We start from the raw sequence: 23,748 nt of genomic DNA on the forward strand, positions 1-23,748 counted from the left end.
CATATTCCCCCTAATCCTATCGCAGACTAAATCACCTCATTCATACTGGCTCCACCAATGCTGCTTTCCCTAGTTCCTGAGTTACTTAGCAACAACCATCCCTCCCTTTTCCACTCCCCCATCCATCCTTTCATTTTTTTTTCCCTATGCAATCACGATTTCCAGGCTGTTTAGAAAATGAGGATGCTCAGCAGCATAGGGCAAGCTTTTCCTTCCAGCTTCCCTTTTTATACCTGCCAAATCCTTCTTGCCTCCAAAATGAAAATCCAGGCTGCCTGCATACGTGTAATCAAAGGTTAAAAAGCACCCCGGCTGACACCACGCATGTGTTAATCTGTGCTGCAGCAGAGTGCATCATTTCCACTTTGACCTCAGAGTTAATCTGCATTCAGGCAGAATCTCCATTGCTTTATTCTTTCTTGTTGTTTTTTTTTTTTTCCCTCATTTACTCTGTCTATTGCTTTATCAGATTTTGTTGCATGCGTGTGAGTGATTCTGTATATGTGTATGTGTGCATGTGTATGTGTTTCTTCTTTCCCTGACTTTTTATTCTGTCAGTGTCTGTGGTTTTGTTGGTTTTTTTTTGTTTTTTTTTTTTCTTTTCTCCCAATTATATTATTCCCCTAGATTTGGAAGCTGCTGCCTGCTGCCTGAGCTGACGTTTTCTGATTATATCTGCAAAGGGCTTGTGCAGATCTAATTTCTGTCCCCCTGCATATTAATTCCCGCAGCTGGGCGCAATGTATCAACCCACTGACGGGACCTGGTAGGGAGGGGGAGAGAACCACTACCAAAAAAAAATTAAAGAAGGGGACGGATCCATCTGCAACCAAGAGGAAAGGGGAAAAAACCTGGGGGGGGGGGGAGGGGGGGAGAAAAAGAGATGATTCCTCCAAATCCAACAAGCCTGGGGAGCACTGCATTCTTGAATCCTGCATTTTCTCTCAAAATGATGGTGTGGGCACTTCTGTTCCTCTCTCTCATCCAGTGGTAAGATGTGCTTTCTGATTCTGTTGGGGGGGAGGGGGGGGGGAGGGCTGGGGGGTGAAGACTGTTTGCAAATTTGCAGAGCTGTGGTGAGAATGCCGGAGGTTTGCATAGTGGCATTACGTTCATCTATCTCCTAGCAGCTGAGATCTTGCAATGTTTTATTTCTCTTACAATTGTTGTCGCTCTGAAATGGACAGGGAGGGTAAGCAGCGGGTGTGTATGATGGTGGTACATGCCGGGCGTTTCATAGAATTTGATGCCATATTAACGAAGCCTTTTATCTCTGAATTATTGTTTGCTACAGTGCATGGAGTTATAATACAGCTGTGTTTTGCGGGCAGAATGTCAGTGCGTTCACGCTTGTTTTCACCTAAGCAGCCGCATCATGGCTGTGCCGGGGCCGCGGGCTGTGCCGGGGCCGGCGGTGCGCTCCCCCCGCGGGGCCGGAGCACCAAGGACAGCGCTGCCCGGGCGGGCAGCGGGGGCCGCCGGCATCTCCCCGTTACCCGAATGCCTTCAACGCTGCTGGAACAAGCAACGCGATCGAAAGCGTTCGCTGATCGTACCAGATGAATGTTTACAATAGCATTTACCCCCCCACCCCCCCCGAGACATGTACTGTGCATGCTGCATACGTGTACTGTATACATAAATGTAAGGAGGTAAAAATCTTAACAGCAGAGCAAGTAGTTTATATGTGGACGAGTAGAAAGTGGAGGGGGGGGAGCGAGTATTGCTGCAGTGCCAAGCATTACGCTGAACCAGACATTCTTGCAAAAATTTGTGGACTGTGCATTTAACAGGTTAGATGGGAAAGTGGCACTGCGCTGCAAAGCACCTGGCCCCGTGCGTGCAAACAGACCTCTCCTTACAGCTGCATAAGCCATGTTGTCAGTGATACATCAGAGAAGTTAGTGCCCACTCTCTTTTCTACTCTTAATGCTGGATTCATACAGGCTCCTCATCCAAATGTACCTTCTTTCTTCTCCCCTCCTTTTACCTGGACACTACCATACTAAGAAGTGGGTTCTTTCTCTTTGCTTTTTTGTTTGTTTAAGAAATACCAGACTTTGTAGCTGCAGCGGTAGGATATTAGTTCTAAGCAAAATAAAAGGCAAAAATTATGGGCCAGGGAAATTAAAAGTTGCTGTGTTTCAGAGTAACTTTCTTCACACAAAAGGGACTTTGTGAAGAACTCCTGTGAAAAGAAGTTGAAAATAGTTGAAAATGGAGTAGAAAGTGAAATAAAACTTGGTGAGCCTACCATGAGGGACACTTTGTTAGTGGCAGTAAGACAGGTGTAAGGTATCTCTGATTCTTACAGGATCATTTATGATTACAATGTGAATACAGCAATGGAAAATGAGCTGTTACAGGATTTCATGAACACAGGTTTTCAGATTATTTTGACATGAAACTTCCACTACAGTAACCCCAGATATTTATTTTAACACACTTCCTTCTTTTCTCTCACCTTTCAGAATAACACAGCCCGAGAGGAATTTTGCCAAAATTACTTCATAAGCTTTAAAAGAAACTCTTCATAATGCAAATTAAAGTTTTATCTCAGCAAAAGATTCTGTTTTCTGTTCACAGCCATCTGATAGCCAAGATGGTCTCCTCTGACAGCTTCCTGACCTCATAATTTTAAAGAACAAATAATAGACGAGAAACAATATTAAAAAGCTACAAGCAAAGGCGAAAATTATCCTTACTGCTTTACAAAAATATTTCAAATAAGTCAACATGCAAGTATGATTCTAATTCTAATAATCAGGACGCTTTTCTCCTTCTGTTGTGGAAGAAACTTTACTATCACTTTTGGAAACTCTTTTTGAGTTACAGAAGTTGAATTTAGATAATGTTTATCTATAGCTGGAATGAAAGATTTTCTTTGTTAAAAATTCATCCAACACTTCAGAAAGAGGGGAATATCATTGTATTATGAGTCGCTTCTCTTGGACACTGAAATTCTTAAAGGCCAATGCAACTGAACACTAACATATGTGCTCCATGTTATGCGTGTGAATAAATGTGTTGACATCAACCAGAATACACACGAAAGTTTAAGGATTTGCAGAATCTGATCAAAGTAATTGAAACCATAAAAACTGATTACCAATATTTTGCAGAAGTTTTTCCCCCATTAATACAAAAAATTACTATATAGATAAATTAGTTGTTGCAGAATTGTTGATGTTTAGAAGATTAGAGAAAGAAGAGGAAAGTTAAGGCATCACTCAGGCATTAATGAAAGTAGCTAGAATTCTGGCATTAATTTCGGCAAACCATGATTTGAATGAATTCACAACAAATGTCGCATTACAGCACTGCAATATTTTACCCTTACAATAATTTTATGTACTTTATTACATGCACAGAGCACATCCTTGCAATTGTGCACACGAAAGTTTTAGGAAGTGCTTTCTTCCAATTTGTTTCTTGACATTCATAACTGTACTGCAAACTTCTTGCGTAAAGTCCCCCCATCATCTTATCACTCAGACTACTGTAACAGCACTGTGCAGTACATCATATTGACTGAAGCTGTGTTTCAGTGAAAATAACTCAACCCCAAATCCAAATTTCTGAAAACTGTGCATCAAAATCTTGGCGTTTAGAAACACTTAAAAAATGTAAATAAAATAGTTTAATATTTGCACACCTCAGTATGGGGTTTAATTGGAACCAATTATTTGATTATCCTTATTGAACATATAATAGGTAATTAACACGTTACATGTAATAGAGCTCACTCACCAGCAAAGTTTCAAATAGATTTAAAGCTATACTCTTCACACTATTTACATACAGGTTTTATCAGTTATTTTTTGCATAGTCCTTCGCTATAACAAATTGTCAGCAAAAATCATGTGAACACAGTGCAAAGTAATATCCAGATGCGAAATGCTGGACAGTAGCTACTTTTATTTTTTCACTCATTAGTGCTCAAGTAGTGTCCTGGCGATGTTTCTATGCTGCAGCTAGATAAATAAAACTGAAGACTGTCAAGACTGATCAAAACCAAGCACAAACAGAGCAATCATTTTAGCACCAAAACAGTTTGGTGCATATGTGAATATATGTATTTTTACTCGTAAATTATTGAACACAGGTGTAAATAAAATTGCTTTGTTCTTGTAAAGCACCAGCAGTGTCAGGGTTCTTGTGCTGTGTGATGAGCGATATATAACAACAATGATTAAAAGTGGCATGAATATCCCTAAGCTGAACAGTCATTTAGCATTACTGTAAAGGTTGCTAACATCGGTTTGGTATTAATCCTGCAGCTGTAGTTATTCGTACACTAGCTTCCAAAACTTTCACACAGCGTACAGCACTAATATTAAGTCAGAGGTCCCACTGAAGTCACTTGGAGCGTTATTGGAATAAGATGTTGCTCAGCAAGAGACAATTTCTCAACTAAGGAGCGGTCCCTTTTAAAGAAGTGTAATAACAGAAGATGTGAATCTAGGTGCTGCTAAATGATGACTTTATCCTTGTCTATGATACTATGAAATGGAGTATTTAGTGCTGACTGGCCTATGTACTACAGTGTTTGTTTCAGCAGAGGACCTGTACTCTACTTCAACACTTCAGGGGTAGCGAGGAGGGCGAGACCGCCTTTGAGTTTTACATAGCGGTGATGCATTCCTGACTGCTGTCAGCTGGAATACAAACTTGGAACAACTATTATTGTAATAAAAAGATGACCAAAACCACTGATCCAAAGTAGATTTGAGCAATTAAGTAAAATTCTCACGATCTCACCATCAATAACTTGATGGGGCAAAAAAGATTACAGACACTGTTTCCCTACTTGCAAGTTTATAATGATTTGGAGTTGTGGATTAAGCCATTTAACTAACTTCTGCTTTAGTGACTCTATTACCTAACCATAACCGGCACGCCAAAATTCATGTATTGCAAAATACTCTAATGAATATGTAAAGTGATGTTAGAAAGTCTTTCAGAAAGTTTGAATCCTTGAAAATCTGAGAAGGGAAACTTGTTAATAAAAACTTATAGAAACTAACTACACTAAAATTATCTTAAGAAATTAACCTACTCTTTTAATATAGCATTTCCCATATGATCCATGTTATGTCTTCTTCATGGCCATCCAAATCATGCTTTTGGGTCTTAAGTTTAAGCTGTTCTTGATTAGTGCTGATCTGGAAAAAATATCTTGTTGATTTGGATTGTGGTCACAGTGTTTTCTTCTTTATGCTACATTTGCTCTGTTGGCATATGTCAAGAAATTCTGTAACAGTTGCACAAAAATTTAAAAGGGAAGAAGTCTCTGACAGGAGTGAACAGAGGAGGGAAAAGAAGCAAATGCCTGGTCAAAGGAAACTCATTCCAAGTCTCAGTCCCAGTACAATTAAATTCTTACGTACTTAAGTAATGACCACCACTTTCTCCAACAAAGAATTGAATTGTGAATTGAAAGCATGAGTTAATAAAGGATTAGATAAAGCATTAGGCACAGGTGAGCAATAACAGATGCACATGCCTATAGGAAGGTTGATATTTTTTGATATTCTGCCTCTTACGCCTGCTTAGAGTACATCTGTACTGATCAGTACAGTACCTTGTAGAGACACAGTCAAGTAAGCTCCAAAGCAGAGGCAGGTCTAAGGCCAATACCTCTGGCTGGCACTGTCCTGCCATGTGGAGATGCACTAGCTCATCTGAAGCTGGCTCAGTACACTGTAACTTTTCCCTTCTTATGTTCAGCCACTCTAGCTTTAAAAGTTCTATAAATTCCTCAATACAAAGATTCTATTAGGGTGATCATTTGATTATTATTTTTTTTTAAAACATTCAACAGAATAACCAGAATGTACTGTGGTTCTCTGCTTCATCGGTACAGTCTGAACTCGTGCTTTACAAACTACTGCCCCTGCAGCCCCACTCACAGTCTTGTACAGAAAAAGAGTTAGATTATGTGAGAATAGCAGTGAAGAATACAATGCTAGCTGGGGGCTTGCTTAATATGAATTTGGGCGTAGAAAATATATACATTTTAAAAATTACTGATATAGGGATGTTGGGGTTTTTTTCATTTTCATGCTCCATAGCCTATCTAGTGTTGTACTTTTTTTACGGACATTTATTGCAATATAAATTCCCTTTAACACAGATGGTAAGGTTTAATTGTCCATTTTCCCAGTTATTTCTCCTAAGAAATCAACACCCTATCCTATACCTAATGCTGAAAATCTCAGCAGTTTTTAGGAATCTTCTCACACGATGGGCCTAGTTTTATCCTCTCAGTAATCCCTGACACACTGAAGTCAGTCTATTGCTGAGGGAAAAGCCAGGACCTATACAGAATAAATTCTTACAGGTAGTTATGTGTTCATAAGTAGGAACTGGGAAATAACCCAAAGTTAAATTGTAACTCAGTAGGAATCTTCAAGAAGTGTTTCTTACACTGCATAATGCTTTTACTTTTTTGCAGAAAGCTCTCAACCTACATTCCAGCTAACTGATTTACAATACCTCTAAATACTTCTTTTCTTCATTCCTTCTTTTTTATTCTGAATACAAGATCAGCTTAAACTTTAAACTCCACGTCAGCCCACAGACTGTAATGTAAATTGATCTCAAGTGGCACACAGGTCTCGTCCTGGCCCTCTGGACGTAAAGGAACTTCTCCATTCAAGAACAGAGCTTGTTTGCTGTGAATGGAAGTGCTGAACAAGAACTAGGGAGACTTTGTGGCAGTAAAAGAGAAAGAGACATCTTTGTTTATCTCTTTTTAGAAAAGATATGACAACTGATGGCAGAAATAGATGCCCAGGTACCTTCACTGGAAGTAGAGGTATGCTTCTGGGCTCAAAGGTGGAGGCTGTTTACTTAGAACGAGATACATTCTTCATATGATTAATAAAAAGACTGCAGAAAGTACCAGGAAAGAACCATAAAATTCAGAAAAAAAGGTCTATCGCCATAGTCAGATAACTGTAATTATTATTAGGTAAGGAAGAGCCTATTTCACAGAATGAGACTAAAAACAAACTTGTGGAGCGCTAACGAAATTAGGGACTAGAGTTGCCCCTAGTGAATATATCCAAAGCACAAAAACCGGGGTGAAGAGCTATTTTAGCTGAAGGAGAGAAGAGAAAGGAACAGCATAAAGTGTCCATTCTAATTGCACTGACTTTTTGGGACTTTAGACTCAACACGATGAGTGACTTCTGATGACTTAATTTTCATTGCATACTTCCTTTTGATACTGGATTATGGCCCAAATTGTCATGATGCTAATAAAAAGCATACCACGAGAGTCTGAATTCACCTAGTTTAGAGGTGTATTGTCTTTACAGGTGTTTTATTTAGGTGAGTTCCTGGCTCAGAAGAGCTCCAGTGCACTAAGTAGGAGCTTTGCTGTTGTTTGAATTGGGTCCAGTTTTCTATTTGTGATCTCCAGAAGTAACCTGCTTGTTTGATTCTTCCAATTAAAAAGAAATTCAGCTTTGCACTAAGCCAGAACGTTGAGAAACCAGCATTTAATTTTATCTTTGGAAACAAGAAAATAATATTACTTGCTTTAAAACTTGTCATATGAAGTGGTTAGAAATTCATTTATATCAGAATGTGTAACCATCTCCTTCAATGTGAGAAATTTACAAAAAACTTTTTTTTTCATCCATATGAAAAAAGAGTGGGAAGAGAGAGATAGTGGGTACATATATTCACAAGTCCCAGCACCTGCCAACTGGCTGAGACAAACTGAGGTAAAAGAGGGGCGAAGGTGGTAGGTTGAAGAAAGCTATCGAAGAACAGTGAGGATTACATCTAGTGTGATTTTGGGGTATTTGGATAGTTGTGACAGGAAATTAATATGCGACTCCTGACAGACTAAATATCGGGTATTCAGTCTGACACACAGTGATATCCTCTTATTTATATAACTGGGTAATATTTTTAACACAACTACTGTCAAAAAAAGGAGGCTTTAACGCTGCTGAAAACCACCAGTAGCTGCATAAGCACAAGAGAAACGTAGCAAACACCTTCCCATGTAAATGACTACCTCAGCTGCATAATGCTTTTACATCTGATGTCCTAAGCAACGTGGAAAAAGTCGACTACATAAGCATTACTTGTTTTCTCTTATATAAAGGGCATAAAGCACCGAATCAAATTATTGGCTGCCTGAAAACTTATGAAAATGGTTTTCTTTCTAACCACTGAGGTAATGCAGAGCCCAAAGATATATACAGATTCAAAAAGAACAAAAATACTTCAAAGTTCATTAAACTCAGTGGTTACAGGAAATCTCTAGCTGCATGTTTCTGGAAGCCAAGAGATTTTACCAGGGAAGCATCATTATATTCTTGCCCTGATCTTTTGCTCTTAGCTTCTGGTATCGGCACCTGCCAGATGCAAAATACGTGGCACAATACACAGCTGATGTGACCCAGAGTATCATTACTTTATGATTACTGCAAAGTGATAGCAGGTAACAGAACTTCAGTAATTTATACAAGAATCTCAATGCAACAAATTATTATCATTAAGGAAGAAATTCACTAATGTGCAAGTCAGATTTTCTTATTTACAGGATCAGTTCTATTTTTTCAGATGTAGTGGAAGGACATTTTCACACATATTCAGTAAAGTACAACACAATGCGTAGGCCTAGCTGTGAAATCTGGCCATTGTATATGAAACTAATATTACTCTTACAAGATAGAATTTTCATCTGTTCGCAGACAGCCAGCAAAATGGTAAAGAAATAGCATTTTTACAAAACCTAAGCCAACGTATACAGATTATTACCAGAAATAAAACACCAATATATGGGAAAAAAAAACTATTTAAAAGAAATGAAGGATAATGATGAGCATTTGGAAGGAATGGAATGAGAAGATATCTACTTTTTATACTTGCATTAGCTTTTTCCAAACGATGCAGGTAATCATGTATGAAATTGTATTTTTTAGTGAATGTCATCTTGGACTTTGGTGTGAACTCTAGAGATGAAAGGTTAGGGTTTTTTCTGAGCTATTTATCATCTTAAGCTTTTTCAATGCTGCACGTTCTACAGAAGAATACCTATGGTTCTCTACATTGATGAGAAATGCATCTTCAACAGTATCTCATGCATACCCAAAATAACTTACTGAGAGAATTCCCTGGAAAACAGGGGGTGACATGAGAAAATGAGTTTTCCTTCAATAGTGATTCAATGTTATATTGTGTAACACAAATGGCATGTTCTGGTCATATGAAGCTTTTGTTAATCTGTAGTAAAATATCTTCAGATCTAAACAGAAATCTGCCTGCTGCGACAGATTGAGGATTATCTACTGAATTCCACTTTCATTTAATTCCCTTAGATTATTTTTCAAGAGACAGAGAGAGGAGAAAGAATGGAAAGAGAACAATTAAGAACAATTAATATTAATGAGATGATGTTAGGAAGCCTTACTAAATTAATCAATGTATTATTCAATTTATTATTAAGTAATAATGCACTTCTGGGACCTACTGATCCATGCACATGTTTGATAAAGCTGGAGAAAGCGTGGCACCAAACCAGAATGAATTACACTCATAACGGTCAGATGAAGATAGCAGCCATCTCTTGGAAATTTCGTGTATGTCCTATGAAAGGGTGGTGTCGAATGCATTCTGCTTTTCATCTCCAAAAACTGATGAAGACACAAAACATTTCACACTGGAGATAAACACTAAAAAGGCTTCAATCAGGTGTACAGCAGATAGTGATGCAGCCGAGGGAGAACAGACCATCAAAGAGCCTGCAATCATCTTTCCCTTTGTGCTATCCTGAACAATGTCCCTGGTTTCTACTTTTATAGGCCTAAGAACCATTCTACCAAAATTTAGGCATTCAAACTGACTCTGCGTGCAGAAATGTAATCACCTGACCTGAAAAAATCAATAATATAATTTGATACGCAGATCATTAGCTCGTGCTTATTTGTGGTAACGGCTGATATTTTTAAAACAATCGTGAAACCATTGCACAAAGAGATACCACACCAGAGGCCAACAGGCACACAAATGTCAGTGAATGAAGAATGCCACCATATAATTGATATATAATTAAAATTACAGTCAGCTTGACCTTCTACAGATAAAACACCAATAGCTCTTAGAGTTACTTAATACAAAGAGTAAGGACTTTAGCTATGAGCCCAGAAGGGCTGTACAGTTCCTGTGAATAGGAGGCAGAACTGAAGGAGATATGGAAGTCAATCACGAAGGTTAGAAATATACAGCGTTTTTAACATAGTGACAAGAAGCCTGCTATTACTTCAACTAGAAAACCAGTGCAGGGATTCAGAAAGATGAGTTATTATGATCAAATTAACAAAGATGACAAATGCAGGGCAACCTTTTCATGAAGCGAAGGTAGCCTGTGCATATGTTAAGTTAGAGGCCAGGGAAATGCCACACTCAAATAAGAACACAAGTGAGAAAGCTGGTAGTAGCTCTCAGTTACGCAGTAAAAGGAGAGAGAAGCAGAGAAAGTAACTCTCCTTACTGCAATAAGTAACGTTGGTTGGAGGAGTGATCATGCCATGCCGTAAGATGGCTTAGAGAAGATGAGGCTTGTGATCCATGTAATAATATCTACAATGCCAAGAACTTGATGACTGAAAAGACACCTTTTGGCTTCTGGATACGTAACTGAAATAATGCATTTTGCTCCTACAACCTGTGAGGGCTGTGAACCCCAAAAGTTTGAGTAATGGTTTTAAACCGAAAGAGAGTAGATTTAGATTACGTATTAGGAAGAAATTCTTTACTGTGAGGGTGGTGAGACACTGGCCCAGGTTGCCCAGAGACGCTGTGGCGACCCCATCCCTGGAGGTGTTCAAGGCCAGGCTGGATGGGGCTTGGAGCAACCTGGGCTGGTGGGAGGTGTCCCTGCCCATAACAGGGAGGTTGGAACTAGATGATCTTTAAGGTCCCTTTGAACTCTAACCATTCTATAATTCTATTACAATTTTGTTTTGTAACGTAGTAAAGGAATCACTGTTTTCTTGGAAGGTAACGATTTGGCAGCGGGGAAGGTTACCAGCAGTAAGAAAATATTGCTGCTCTTTCATGGGACCAAAATAATTAACTGGTATCAAAGACTGCATGGTATTGAATAAACATATCGGATATTTGTATGCTCTTTGGGGCAAGGACAACCAACATTATACTAATAATAGCTTTTTTCATTTTATTTCCCTGGTTTCTAAAGGGATGCTAAAAAAACTCACTAAGCTGCTTTAAAGACTTAAAGCATGCACTTAAAATGACTTAAAACCTTAATAAAGCTCTAATGCAGCACACGAGATTAAAGTTACCACAAATCCTTAGGGCCAAATTCTTACCTTCCAAGTCCAGCATAACTAATAAGGCTCTGAACACCATATTTAGGAGGCAATGGTAAGCAACATGAAAACATTTTTCTTTGCCACTGCTTAATGTGACACAGATCCACAACTCTGGCTCTTTGATGTCAAAAGGTTGTAAAACTAAGATACCTCTATTTCACCCAGTGAGGGCTGTTTCTTTCCTCTCACAACATTCCACCACTGCCTCTAGAGAGACTTCATTTCTCAGAAATTAAATTAAGCAATTCCAAATTGTTTGCTATTAATATCCAACTGCTTTTAACCACTTTTATACTCACTTAATACACTTTAACCGCTTAATATCCAATCACTTTTACTCTGGATATACTTCTTAATAAGGATTATTTCTAGAATGAGTTCCAGAATGTACTATTATTAAATATTAGTATATTACTATATACATTTAGGTATTCTACGTGTGAAAACAAACCCCATATAGATCTGATTTAAAAGGGAAGAGGAATAATTTTAGCCTTACACATTTCAAAAAGTGGATTTTATTTTAAGCTTTGAAATGGAATTAATCTTTGGCCAGAAACCAAGAGTTTTAGCTCACATGTTAACTTTGAAAAGTTTTCAGTCTGTGAAGGCTTCTGGAGAGTATTAGAAGAGAAAATTGTTTGCAGCTTTAATTATGCAATTTGTTAAGGAAGGAAAAAAAAAAAAAGAGGAAACACTCTATCTGTAAAAGCAATTTGTCTGTTACTGTCCCCAAAGCACTATCTCTTTTAATCTCCCTATAGTAGATAAGCAGCAGAGGTGATTAAATTCAATGCAACATATATTCACATTAAAAAATGAGAAACATTTGTTATCTGCAATTGTTACCTGCATATGCAGTGTTCTGAGATCCTCAGTAAAATAGTAATTAAAGGATTTAATGAAAAAAAAATGCAGAAGCTTAACAGTCAAATTATGTCTAATCATAAATAGTACATATTTTAAATCGGACTTCTCAGTTTACGTGCAAGAATTCCAAACAGCACATGAAGAACATACTTCTTTAATAGAGATGTCATGTCTGCAGTGACACCTTGGGAAACTAGCTGAGGCCGCTACACTGGGGTTCTATTCTGCAAAGTTTTCAGCCTTCAAGCCTTCATTCAAGAAAGCACTTTCACTTGTGTTGAAATGTTTACCAACATGGTTTTCTGCACCAAGATCAGAATACTGAGCAGTTAGCAGTATGAAAAGCATAATCCTGGAAAATCTGACAGATATAAGCTAAAAATTCCAACTTTGCCAGCAAGTGTATTCCAGTTATGTTCTCCTCTCTTCTCAATTATTTCACTAGTAATGTCTCCTGGAAAAGTGTAGAGCTTGGAATAGCACCTATTCGTTATTTAACAGATTATTTTGAGGTACGTTTGCCAAATTCCCCAGGAATTCAGGCGGATAAATTACATGTAGAGGTTTTGCTTCAGTGGCTTCCAGTGGAATTTCTTCTCATCAATACTCTGCCAGATATTCTGCATAAGTCTGTAGCTCACAAAAAGCTGCTGGAGCTGTAGCAAGAGAAACTGAAGCTGAATTTATCCATGTGGGAGATATGCTGTGATTATTAAAACACCTTTATCCTTCCTTAGCTTCCGCTCATGTTCCATTAATTTCAGGGGTTTGCCCTCTTTCCGTTTTCAGGTCTCTATCCTCACCTGAAGCTCCCATCTGGCTTGAGTCAGGAAAAAACTCTTCCTGTTTTTAAAAAGTTCCCGATTATGCAGTTTGGATAAGATCCACAAAGGACCAACAAAATTCCTGAAGCATCACGGTGCCTTCTCTGTACCCTTAGAAAATGGGGTCTGAAACCATCTGCATTTTGCCAATTAGTTTATTCTTAGTTGCCATGATGCTTTGTGCGACTACTTTAAATATCTTCATGGATCTTGCTTCAGTGCTCACAAACAGTACAATCTCCATAAATGGCACCACATGTAGCTGGTGCTCACGTATCTTAAATGGAGCCCCTACAGCCGGGAACGGACTAGTTCAAGATGACCTAGTAATGTCAGATGGCAGCAGCTGTCTATCGCTGCTTGGTCTTGTATCAATTCACCTTTAAAGCTTATTGCTGCCGTGCCACGGTGGATGCTCCACAGAGCTCTGAGAAAGGGCCAAGGAAACCTGCTGGGAATCTGGACATTGTGGCCTGAATATATGGATGTTTTGGTTTACAACTGGATCAGTCACTGCAGCAGATTAAGTAGATCCTTTGACTCAGCCAGAGCATGGAGCTGCAGTGAAGACGAGGAGAAAAAAATATCCTCTTGCATAATCTTTCAAACTGAAGGAAACATTTTCACCTCTGTATGTCTTTCTGTACTTTGTTGTATGTTCTGCACTCTGTATTATTCCATTGCTAAACATATTTGGAACTCTAGTTACATGAGTCTACATCTCCTAGACCTTAATGTGGTTTCTCCCCTCCAGGAATTTCAGAAATAAATTGCTAACAGTTGTACCTTATAAACTTCTTTCCCAATGCAGTTTTTCAAAATCATGTTTTTGGAATATGTTTATAGCTACATCTACTGTTATTTCTGACCCTTGTAGCCAGTTCCGTCCATCAATCAAACCCACTCTTGGCTTCGGCTCATACTAGGTTATTTTCTGATTCCTGCTCTCTTTTTGAGTTATAAGGCATCCATCTTTCTCTGTCCCTGAATACCATCTACTTATACAATAAATTTCTAGTAGCTTTCTCTTTAGAAGTTTCTTTCCTTTTCCAAAGACAATCTCCTCTGATCATAATCAGAACAATGACAATTTATAAAATAGAATTCTACTACGTTGATGAGGTATAACCAAAAAAAGGTATGGCAAAATATTTCTGGAGAAAAAAGAGAAGTCTGGGAGATATATGTTTGTATGTGTGTGAAATAGAAATTGCTCCTATTTTCCTGGTGTTTTGACTAGCCTTAATAGTCACACTTAAATATAAGGGAAGGGAAGATAGGCTTTGGAGCGATCATTATGCCTAGCCCACTCAAATGTCAAAAATTTCAGAGCTAGGTAGAATTTGCATGTTATGTGCCTAACATTTTCTTACTGGAGTCTGATAGAAAGACCAAAAAAAGAGAAATAAGACACATTTTCTTCTCATTAAAATAAAGGTGCAGAGCCACCCTATTATATATTAGTTAGCAACATTAAAACAATTTACCATTTTTTGGAAAAAGATTTTAAGTTCTTGCATAAAAAGAACTTAAGAATACGCTTAGTAGTCAGGTTATCTTTCTGTGGAACAGATATCCAAAGTATGTGCTTTACATCTTTTTCTGTACCCCAGCATTTCTTTTTGAAATTGTGTTCCAAAACATCTGTCATAGCGGGGCATAAACAGGAAAGGAAAATGTAGCAGCTTTGCATCAACCTTTTTAAATCAGCATTTACCTTGGAAGGAACACTTGTGAACTGTAGGCTGTAGCCCTGCAACCCGACATTGCCATGGTGAACGACAGGCCATAATGTTTGCACCGGCCTTGCAAGGCCTCTGCCCAGAGGCTGGTGGGGCCTGCTGGGGCTGAACCTCTCTTGGCCTGCCCACAGCTTTGTTTCGCTTGGTTTAACTGCCACAGCAATTTATCTAATTGACTAGGCGTCTATGGCTAGTTTGTTTGATGTTTTGTGTGGTACAACCATAGTTTTATGTAGGCAATAGTTACAAGCAGTGACTCTCTGAAGAATGAGTTATTTACATAGTTATGTAGTGCGGAGAAATACAAGCCTAATACGACAGCAGAGGCCTTGAGAAGTGGACACGGAATGCAGCAGAGAGGGGTACAGGCCTGGGGTGACATCGCCATTGAACGACCCTGCCTGGGTGCATATTACAGCAGAGGTGCTAACGATCCTTATCCAGAAGCTAGAATATTTGTGTGCCCCACAGAATTAAGGAGACCCTGACACGAAGCCACCCTGACTGTACCAACCACCAAGGAAAGTCCATCAGAATTCCACAACAAAACCAACATAGGCCATTTCATCAAAATAAATAAATTCCATAGGGGAAATTCAGGCACGCTTGTTAACAATTTTCCTACTCAGCTGACATAGAGACATTAGCTTGCCACTTACATTCTTAATGTATCACACATCTATCCTGTTATCAGAACTAAATTCCACATCCACCCCTGCACAGTCTGTTTTATGAGCATGAGTGCAAACAGCGTCTTGCATGATATAAAGTTGGTTTATGTGGGAACACATGGGTTACTATTGGTTACCATGCATTAAAAATTACGTTAAATCAGAAGCATTGTTTAAAAAAACCAACACCAAAACCAGTTTAATTTTCACCATTTGCTTACACTCATTTTGTGAATGAGTTAGTTTCATGATGAGTTAATTAAAGACACGTGTGTCAAGCAACTATTTTCTGTTCATTCAGCTCTTTCTTCAAGACACATTTCTATCTAATAAACATTTCAGTAATGATACTTCCATGATCTGAAAGAAGCAAGAATTAAGAATACACTCAGAATAAACCTATACTGGTTTTAAATTTATTTTTAACTTGCTCCCTAATCATTCAGGGTTTATCTGACCCACCTCATTTACCAAAGATATGGGCTATAACGTTGCTGGTAAGAGCGATGGAAGTATGATTCTCAGCAATACAATGTCAGTGCCTAAGGCATGGTTAGTGACTGTTTCTTCCTCCATAATGAGATGCCTAGTCTTCACCAAACACAAATAATAAGGCACATTTATGTGCCTATTTATGTTGTAAAAATGGTTTACGCTTACATGCAGAGATGATATAACTTGTCTTATCATAGCAAGTAGGACATTAATCCTTTAACTGGGGTAAGCGTTCAACGTTCCTGACTCCCAGCCCAACACTGGGGACGCCACATCATAGTGCTTTGCCACGTACTGAGACACAGAAGACGAAAACAAAAACATTCCGTGACAGATTTAACTCTAATGAGGGTTTATATTCAGTTTAACTTGAATTTTAAAGCTCACATCTGTAGACAAAAAAAAGGTACTCTAAACCTCAAAACAAAATGCTCAGGAGGGTTACTCAACAAGCAAAACTGCTGACATTTCTAGCACCTCAAATGTTTGTTTTTAAACATTGACAGATAGTGATGTGAAGATGACAACATCATGAATGATTGAGTCCAGAAGTTACTTCCTTCTGGGTGAAATTACCATGCTGACAAAATACAGAAATAGTTGTGCAAGTATTCTGAAAAGCCATGAATATGAGATACCTCCTAGGGTATTACAGAACAAGAATCTTTATTTTTTTTCATTTTTCAAATCTAATTGAGCAATTGGATCAGGGGTTTTGAGCTAATGCTGTTTAAATAGATGGCTGGAGGGCATCCATGTTTTCCTAATCTTACTCACTGAGAACAGAGTTAAGCTTTTCTGCTCCTCTAGTTAACTTACAGTGAGATTTTAGAGTAATCTTTTCTAAAAGCAATGTACCTTACCAGGGAAGAGAAATTACATATAACAGTAACAGACGACAATTACATACAATAAAACACAGCCAGAAAAAATAAAGAGAGCTCACAGTAAAGAAGACCTAGTTGGATCCCATCTCCGTAATGGCCATTAATTTAACTCCTTCTCTGGAGCTCTCCCAGCTATAGCGGAAATCTGCAGAAGCTGAGTAATAGCAACAGGGAAAAATCATGCCCCAACTGCCTTAGATTTCACATGCAGAGATGCATAGAACAGTTTTAAAAGAAACTAAAAAAGAGGAGAGAAGGGGATGGGAGGGGAGTGGAGGGAAGAGGAAGGTAAACCAAAAAATAAACCGTCTGAGGTTCCCATAATTACAGGGTTACACCTTTTACAATTAGAGCTAGATAATTTCAAATCAAGTAGATCAACTCAAGCTAACCCTATGATGTAGAAGAATAACTGAACCTATTTCTCCTTTTTTATTTTTTTCTATCTAATGCTTGACTTTGCTTGCCACTAAAATGAGTAGGCATAACTGCAGTAGAGAGATACGTGAGTAGATTATATAACCTCCAGTAAACAAAATGTAAGAAAACATATTCATACAAAATTACAGCTCCAAAGAATTTGAAATAATCATCTTAAGTTATGGAGGCTTATCTGAATCATCTGATCACATCTTAGACTCCTCCAGAGTTCTCATAAGTATAAATGCTGCACTTCAAGCTCAGGCTGTTCAAAATGAATGACGTGTGCTTGTTTCTATAATTACCTCTCTTGTTCCTTACGGGCTATAAAAGTTTGTTTCACCCACATTTTGCTGTCCTCATGGGGGTAGCATATATTTCCTCTCCCTGCCCACAAATTTTACATTGTGGTGTAATTCAGTTTTGGTCAATTACATCGGTCTGTTCCGATCGATCTGAAGATGGAAATCCTAAACATCTTATTCAACCGATGTGCCCCAACTTTCTGCAGCAGAAACTGATTCTAGACTGGGTGCTGCATTTCAGCTTTTGGTTCTTTGAAAGGACAGCTAACACTGCTCCCTGTTTCTGGTAATTTTGGTCACAATTGGCCATGAACCTATTTATTGGTACTAGAGATATTTGAAAAGGGGCAATAATCCTCATGCTCACGCATAACTTGAATCCAATCAGTTCTGCAATGCAAAAATTGCCCTGCATTTTTTCAGTACAGCGAACTAGAAAACACGGAAATACTACAAACCAGTTTTATTGGTAGCACTCTCAATAAATGTGCTCCAAAGGGCTTTTATAAGAAGTGTTTTCACAAACTTACAGAAAGGAAACAAAACTTAAACCAAGTTAAATTTTTCATTTTCAACCTTTCTGTGTAAACACTTGCTGTAGCCACATTCAGCTGAATCTGCGAATAGGGAAAATAGATGCTTTAACTATAACTATGAAGGGCGAAAATTTATGCTGTGATAAGGTGCAGTAGCCAATGTGAGCGCGTGTCTCAGGGAAGATGTAGAATGACTGATACAATGTAGATGCAGAACGCCTGATATAATTGACGGTTTTATATTGACTAATACAAAAACATGATCGCCGTGTAATATTTTAAAAGTCTGTGAAGAGATTTAGGAATTGGACTGCTTTACTCAAAATGGTTGAGGAGGACCAGTGAGGACACCGTGAGTTGTGACTGACTAGAAGGCAGCCTGTAAAATCCACAGCATGATAGGTGCTGTGTTGCCAGGTGGAAAACAGTGTAAATTTTCACAGGAATCTGGCTGGCCTTTAAATCTCAATGTAGGCACGTAGGCATAGTTTTCAGAAATGACTGTTTGATTGCTGCCAACCTAAGGCCTTCACGTACGGTAAAGATGACTGAAAAGTCATCTGCTGGGAACACTCATCTGTGCTACTGCTGCGACTTCTGGGTCTTGAATACCCATTTTGAGCCTTGGGTGATCAGTCCCTACTTAATCTTAGTGTTTCAGCTGTAACGATTTCTTTATGAGAATTCCAGTATTATTTTAATTTTTTTTTCTTGTACACTTCAGTACCTCTGTGGCTTAGGAATGACAGAAAAACTCACCTTTGTTTTGTTTTCAAGCAGTGATCATTTTATGACAAGTTTTTACATACTTTACACCATTTGAATAGTTCATGGAACAATAGCTGTAGCAATAGCGGTTTCCTAGGAAATAAACTATCTTCTACAGGTGACCTCCCTAAAATCCAACCTACCCAACAATTTTCTTTCTCCTTGTGAACTTCCTCAGCCTCCCTCGCCACGTGACGACATCGTGGCCAAAATATAGCTCATACTCCCTAGGGACCAAGTCTGAAACAAGCTGTTCTGGAAACACTGTAAATCTAGTATTTCAGGCTCTTCTGGAACACAGCTCCATCCAGGTACTGGAATTGCAGTCTCACCAGTGCCGGAGCTCCAGGTGGACAGAGCAGGACAAGAAGACACTTTCTCTGTATTTCTTAGCCCAAATCTCTGAACACAGTCTCCGTTTCCTTTTATGGAACTTCTGATAACTGACTGGATCTCCTCTTTTCCTCTCTAAGCAAAGCATTATTCTAAGGAATCGTCTTGGAACGAGATTAATCGTCGTATTACATGATTTGCAATCCTGAGAAAAGTGAAGGTTGGGCATCGCGATGAACATTTAGTAGTAAAAAAGAAAATAGGTACCATTTTTATGGTAAAGATAGAAGCATGGTCCTGGGCATAGCTTTAGGATTTAAACAATACAAATGGACAGAATAGAAACATGAACGGGGCAAGAGAATTCAGCATACAGCTTTGTGAAAACATTTTCTATTTCAGTTGAGATAGCTTTACTTAAAATATGATTGGCGGTCAACAAGAGAGAATACAGACACAGTTCGACTTCCACAGAGACTGTAACCTCCCACAAATACGCTATTCTCTACATACTCATATGTCACATCTGCATACAGCATCTCTGTATCCACAGTGCGAACCAGGAATATGTCCTTCCCTCACAGTGATCGCATTATCATCATGAATAATGTATGACCTATAGATTAGGGTAATTTTTTTTTATGCGCATCAGAGGCTGAATTTAGCTTGACTATTCATTAAGTTAAACAGTGCTGTTAGGTAAAATAGCAAGCCTTGTTTCAGTCCTTCACTGAGAGGTATAAAACATTGGTGCTTTAAGGGGAAGACTCACTCTGTATGCGTGAGTAGTTTATTAAATCTTTGCTGTAGGGTCTGTAGCTTCCATAGCCTACTTGGTATAAAAGATGATATTGGTCAGATTTTTTTGACAAGTAAACTTAAGTTTTTAATTAGAGTTAAACTAATTAGTTGTTGGCAACTCAGTACTGCTACAGGTCTTTTCCTTTGGGCACTTTGTGGCTACTCTGATTCTGCTTGTGAACAGCAATGCAATAGCAGGCAGATTCCAGCAAGGATAATTGACTCTGGTGTGAAGTTTCTTAATAGAACACTTAGAAATAGTTAAAATTCATTTTCTATATTTAGAAAAGTTAAAGAACAGAGCCACAGCAGGTACAAATTGGCACTAGAGTGATAGAGATTTTGACCAGCTAAATACATGATCTCACATCTGAACGTTGAAAGACTAAGCAGTCACGGTAGGTTTTTGCACCATTTCCCTTCTACTGCTTGTAACAAGCTGTGAAAATTGTGTTCCTGTGGATTAGGAAATATTTACCTTATTTCAAAGGGATATCCTTTGTGAGTTATTGTTCGCTAATGAAATAAGACGTGCCCAGTCTGTCCCTCGGCTTAGACTGACAAATTATTGCTGCTGTCTGCGATTTTAAATCAAGCATAGTGTATCTTTGCCAACATATGGTAGCGTCTTTCCAAGAAATGCTATGTATGATTCTTCTGGAAGTTACATTACAGTGTCTCTGATATAGAGTTGCCATGGAACAGCAGAGACAACCAGAAGTTATAACACTGACTTTATGTTAGCAATTAGCTAAAACATAATAGTTTTGAAATAGATACTCCACTGTCCATTTTAAATTTTGAACTAAAGAATTTAGGCCAAAGAGCTTGAAAGCTTAATAGTGTAAGACGGGTAAAGACCATTAATACAATTATTTGTTAAATTTTACTAATGTGATCATTATTTGTATGTACGTATCAATCTTACTTCCATGGACATGAAAGCAAAAAAGAAAAGAAATCATACTGAATCTATTAAAAAGAGGAATGGATCCCCAAGCTGTTAAGTGGACTTCCATGGTTTTATGCTGCTAAGAGAACAGCGTATCAGCACATTAAGAAAACCTTTGACTGATGGGCTTTACTGCATCTTCTGGACAAGGTTCAGAAAAGAAGGCGGAAAAATAATTATTTTCCTAACGCATCAGTGATTTCTCAGCAGAGATATCCTCTGGGACTGATTGAACTGATCTTCTACTATTTCAACATATTTCCAGCATAGAAATAATGCCTTTAGCGCTAAGGGGTCATTAGTTCTTTATCCCTTGGTTGGTGAACCCAGGTCTATCTGCAGTAGGTACCTCTGCCCACAGAGGTTACACTTGCTTCATGAATGATTAAATGTTGCCCACACAGTATTGCAAAAAACTTACGGGTGATGTGCACTAGCAAAGATCTGGAGAACCCAGTCCTGAACATTTAGTTTGTGTAATCTCAGTTTTTACTAAATTACACCTCACCAATGAGCACTCGAAAGAGCTATATAAGTGTTATAAATCAAGTAATGACTTCTTTAATGCAGAATTGGGATTAGTAAGTGTATTTTATAGTGAGGAAGATAAGAAACATGACTTAAAATTCTTTTTATCCCCTGCCATGGTAAAAACCTCACTGGCAGAATGAGGTTTGTATGTAGTTGTAGAGCAAGATACCAGTTTATTGATCTTTGCACATTTTATCAGAATTTTTTTTAAAAAATGACTGAATCGTGTGCTGTCATCTCCCCCCCAAATATTCCTGTAGTCCAAATTAATGTACTTTATGATCTAAATTAATAAATGCTTATTAGCATGTAGTGATTTCTGCCCTCTATCTGCTTTGTGAAGATGTATTTCAAGTAATTTGACGCACACGAAGAGCCCCCCCTGAATATTAGGCACACTCATAGTTATACGTATACTTAAGTAATTACAATCATAGCTACCTCAAGCAGGCTTAGCTGGCAAACTGAGCAGGAAGTGGACCAAGCGACCTCCAAAAGCACCTTCTAACTTTAATTATGCTATGACTTGAAGTTTCAAGTTTGGATTCTGACCCTCTTAAGCCATCTCTTTTCCAAATAGGGAAACTGGATTTATGTAAACAGTCTTGCACACAACTTGTGATGCCATTGATGTCAGAAGGGGGAATATCTCAGGGAGATTTTGTATCAGTGTCTGAAACATTAACTTTCAAAAAATTATCCTGCAATCTGCAAAGAGGTAAATATGTGTTTCTTTGCATACCTACATTACTACATTTGAAAACTTCTAGCAGGCACAAAAATAAAAACAGATTTCGATATGCACTTGGGTATAATCTGAGATTTATCACCTTTGTTCTCGACATTAAATGCACTTGCAGATTTTAGGACATATAATCAGAAGAACTGATCTGAAAGTCTTAAGAAGATGAAACGGGTTTTGTCATTATAACTTTCATTAGTATTAATGGCATTGCACAGCTAAAGCCCTGCTCATCTGGATAGGGATGGACCTCTGATTGTTCTGGCTGGTATGCAGTTTTACACAGATAGACATTTAGGCAATTGGATACCTGTGCTAACTTACTTATGATCCACTTGGAATTCAGATAAAAGCTGGAATTCAGTGGCCTTTTTCCCTAGTTCCATCAGCTGTGTTCCCTCTCCCCTCCCTCACAGTAATCTCATAAAGCATTTGCTGCTTTTTTTGAGATTTGGAGTGCCAAAATGGCTTGAAATGGCAGATGGGCAAACAAATAGCTATTTCTTCCCTACTAATAATTACCAAGAGGAACTGGAAATTTTAGTGACTGTGGGCTGCTGTTCAGTAAGGTTGTTCTAGATTTGAGACAAGTCCTAGACATACATGCTTTTTCATCTTCTAAGCTTGCATTGTCCAGTACACCAGACTGTACTAACTAGCTGTTTGACTTCTGAAGCTTTCTCATCGAATGAACAGTCAGGAACACATTGCCTTTGTGAGAGAATGTATTTGATTTCCTTTTTCTTTTCCATTCAGAAAAACTATTCTTTTCAGAGAATGGATGTTTAATTGGTTATAAAACAAAGAGTATGGCCTTTTACACATGAAGTTAAGTCTTTTCATTCACTTTGCACAAACTGAAAACATATAATCTAGTGCCTTCTCTTTGCAAAGACTTTATTTAGAAGGGTTTCCATTCCTCCAAGAGGGAGAACGTTGCTTCAGTGATGTTCCTTTGAATTACAATTAGATCTTTGAACTACAGACAGCTGAATAAACAAATTTCCCTCACCAATTTAATTAACCTGGCCTGTTTGTGGGTACCAGCAGAATACTACGTAGCACACTGCCAAATAAAACTCTGCTTTTGATTGCCGGTAAACACTACAGGTTCAGGCCTATGTAGTCAGAGGGAGGCGGCTGGGCTGCCTATTCTTGCTCTGCAAAGCTGAAGCTCCCAGGCGCTATCACTGGCGCGGGGTGGGTTAGGTGGTGCCTGGAGGCTGCAGTCCGCGGTACTCAGTATACGTAGTAAAGGCATAGATTAACCTAGCTTCACTAGCAGCTCCCAAGCTCAATCCAATGCAATGCAAGGCTGGCGCTCTCACACGTGCTCTGCAATCCTAGTTGCTACAGCCTTATGCGCGGTCTCAGGCTGCTTCAAATTTCACTGTATGTTCAGTACCTCCTAAGAAGCAGAGTCTTATACAGAGGGGCACAGATGTGCTGTGGCTCTTTCCTGTTAGGCTGTACCCATGGGGAAGAAAGAAGCCAAAGCCTCTTTCGTAGTT

At 38.5% G+C, this 23,748-nt stretch overlaps 1 protein-coding gene across 1 annotated transcript in view; it reads left to right on the plus strand.

The window, feature by feature from the left end:
• Window positions 1-883: 883 nt before the first annotated feature.
• The window catches only part of GABRG2 (gamma-aminobutyric acid type A receptor subunit gamma2), a gene marked incomplete at both ends in the record, with an annotated part of 71,872 nt that continues 49,007 nt past the window's right edge, over window positions 884-23,748 (plus strand). Inside the window, one exon of the mRNA XM_082489770.1 lies at window positions 884-990. Coding sequence (XP_082345896.1) covers window positions 884-990 — 107 coding nt within the window. The remainder of the gene's footprint in view (window positions 991-23,748) is intronic.

The sequence above is a fragment of the Vanellus vanellus genome (assembly GCF_965231255.1).
Source record: "Vanellus vanellus genome assembly, chromosome: 13".
In the NCBI taxonomy this organism is placed as follows: Eukaryota; Metazoa; Chordata; class Aves; order Charadriiformes; family Charadriidae; genus Vanellus; species Vanellus vanellus.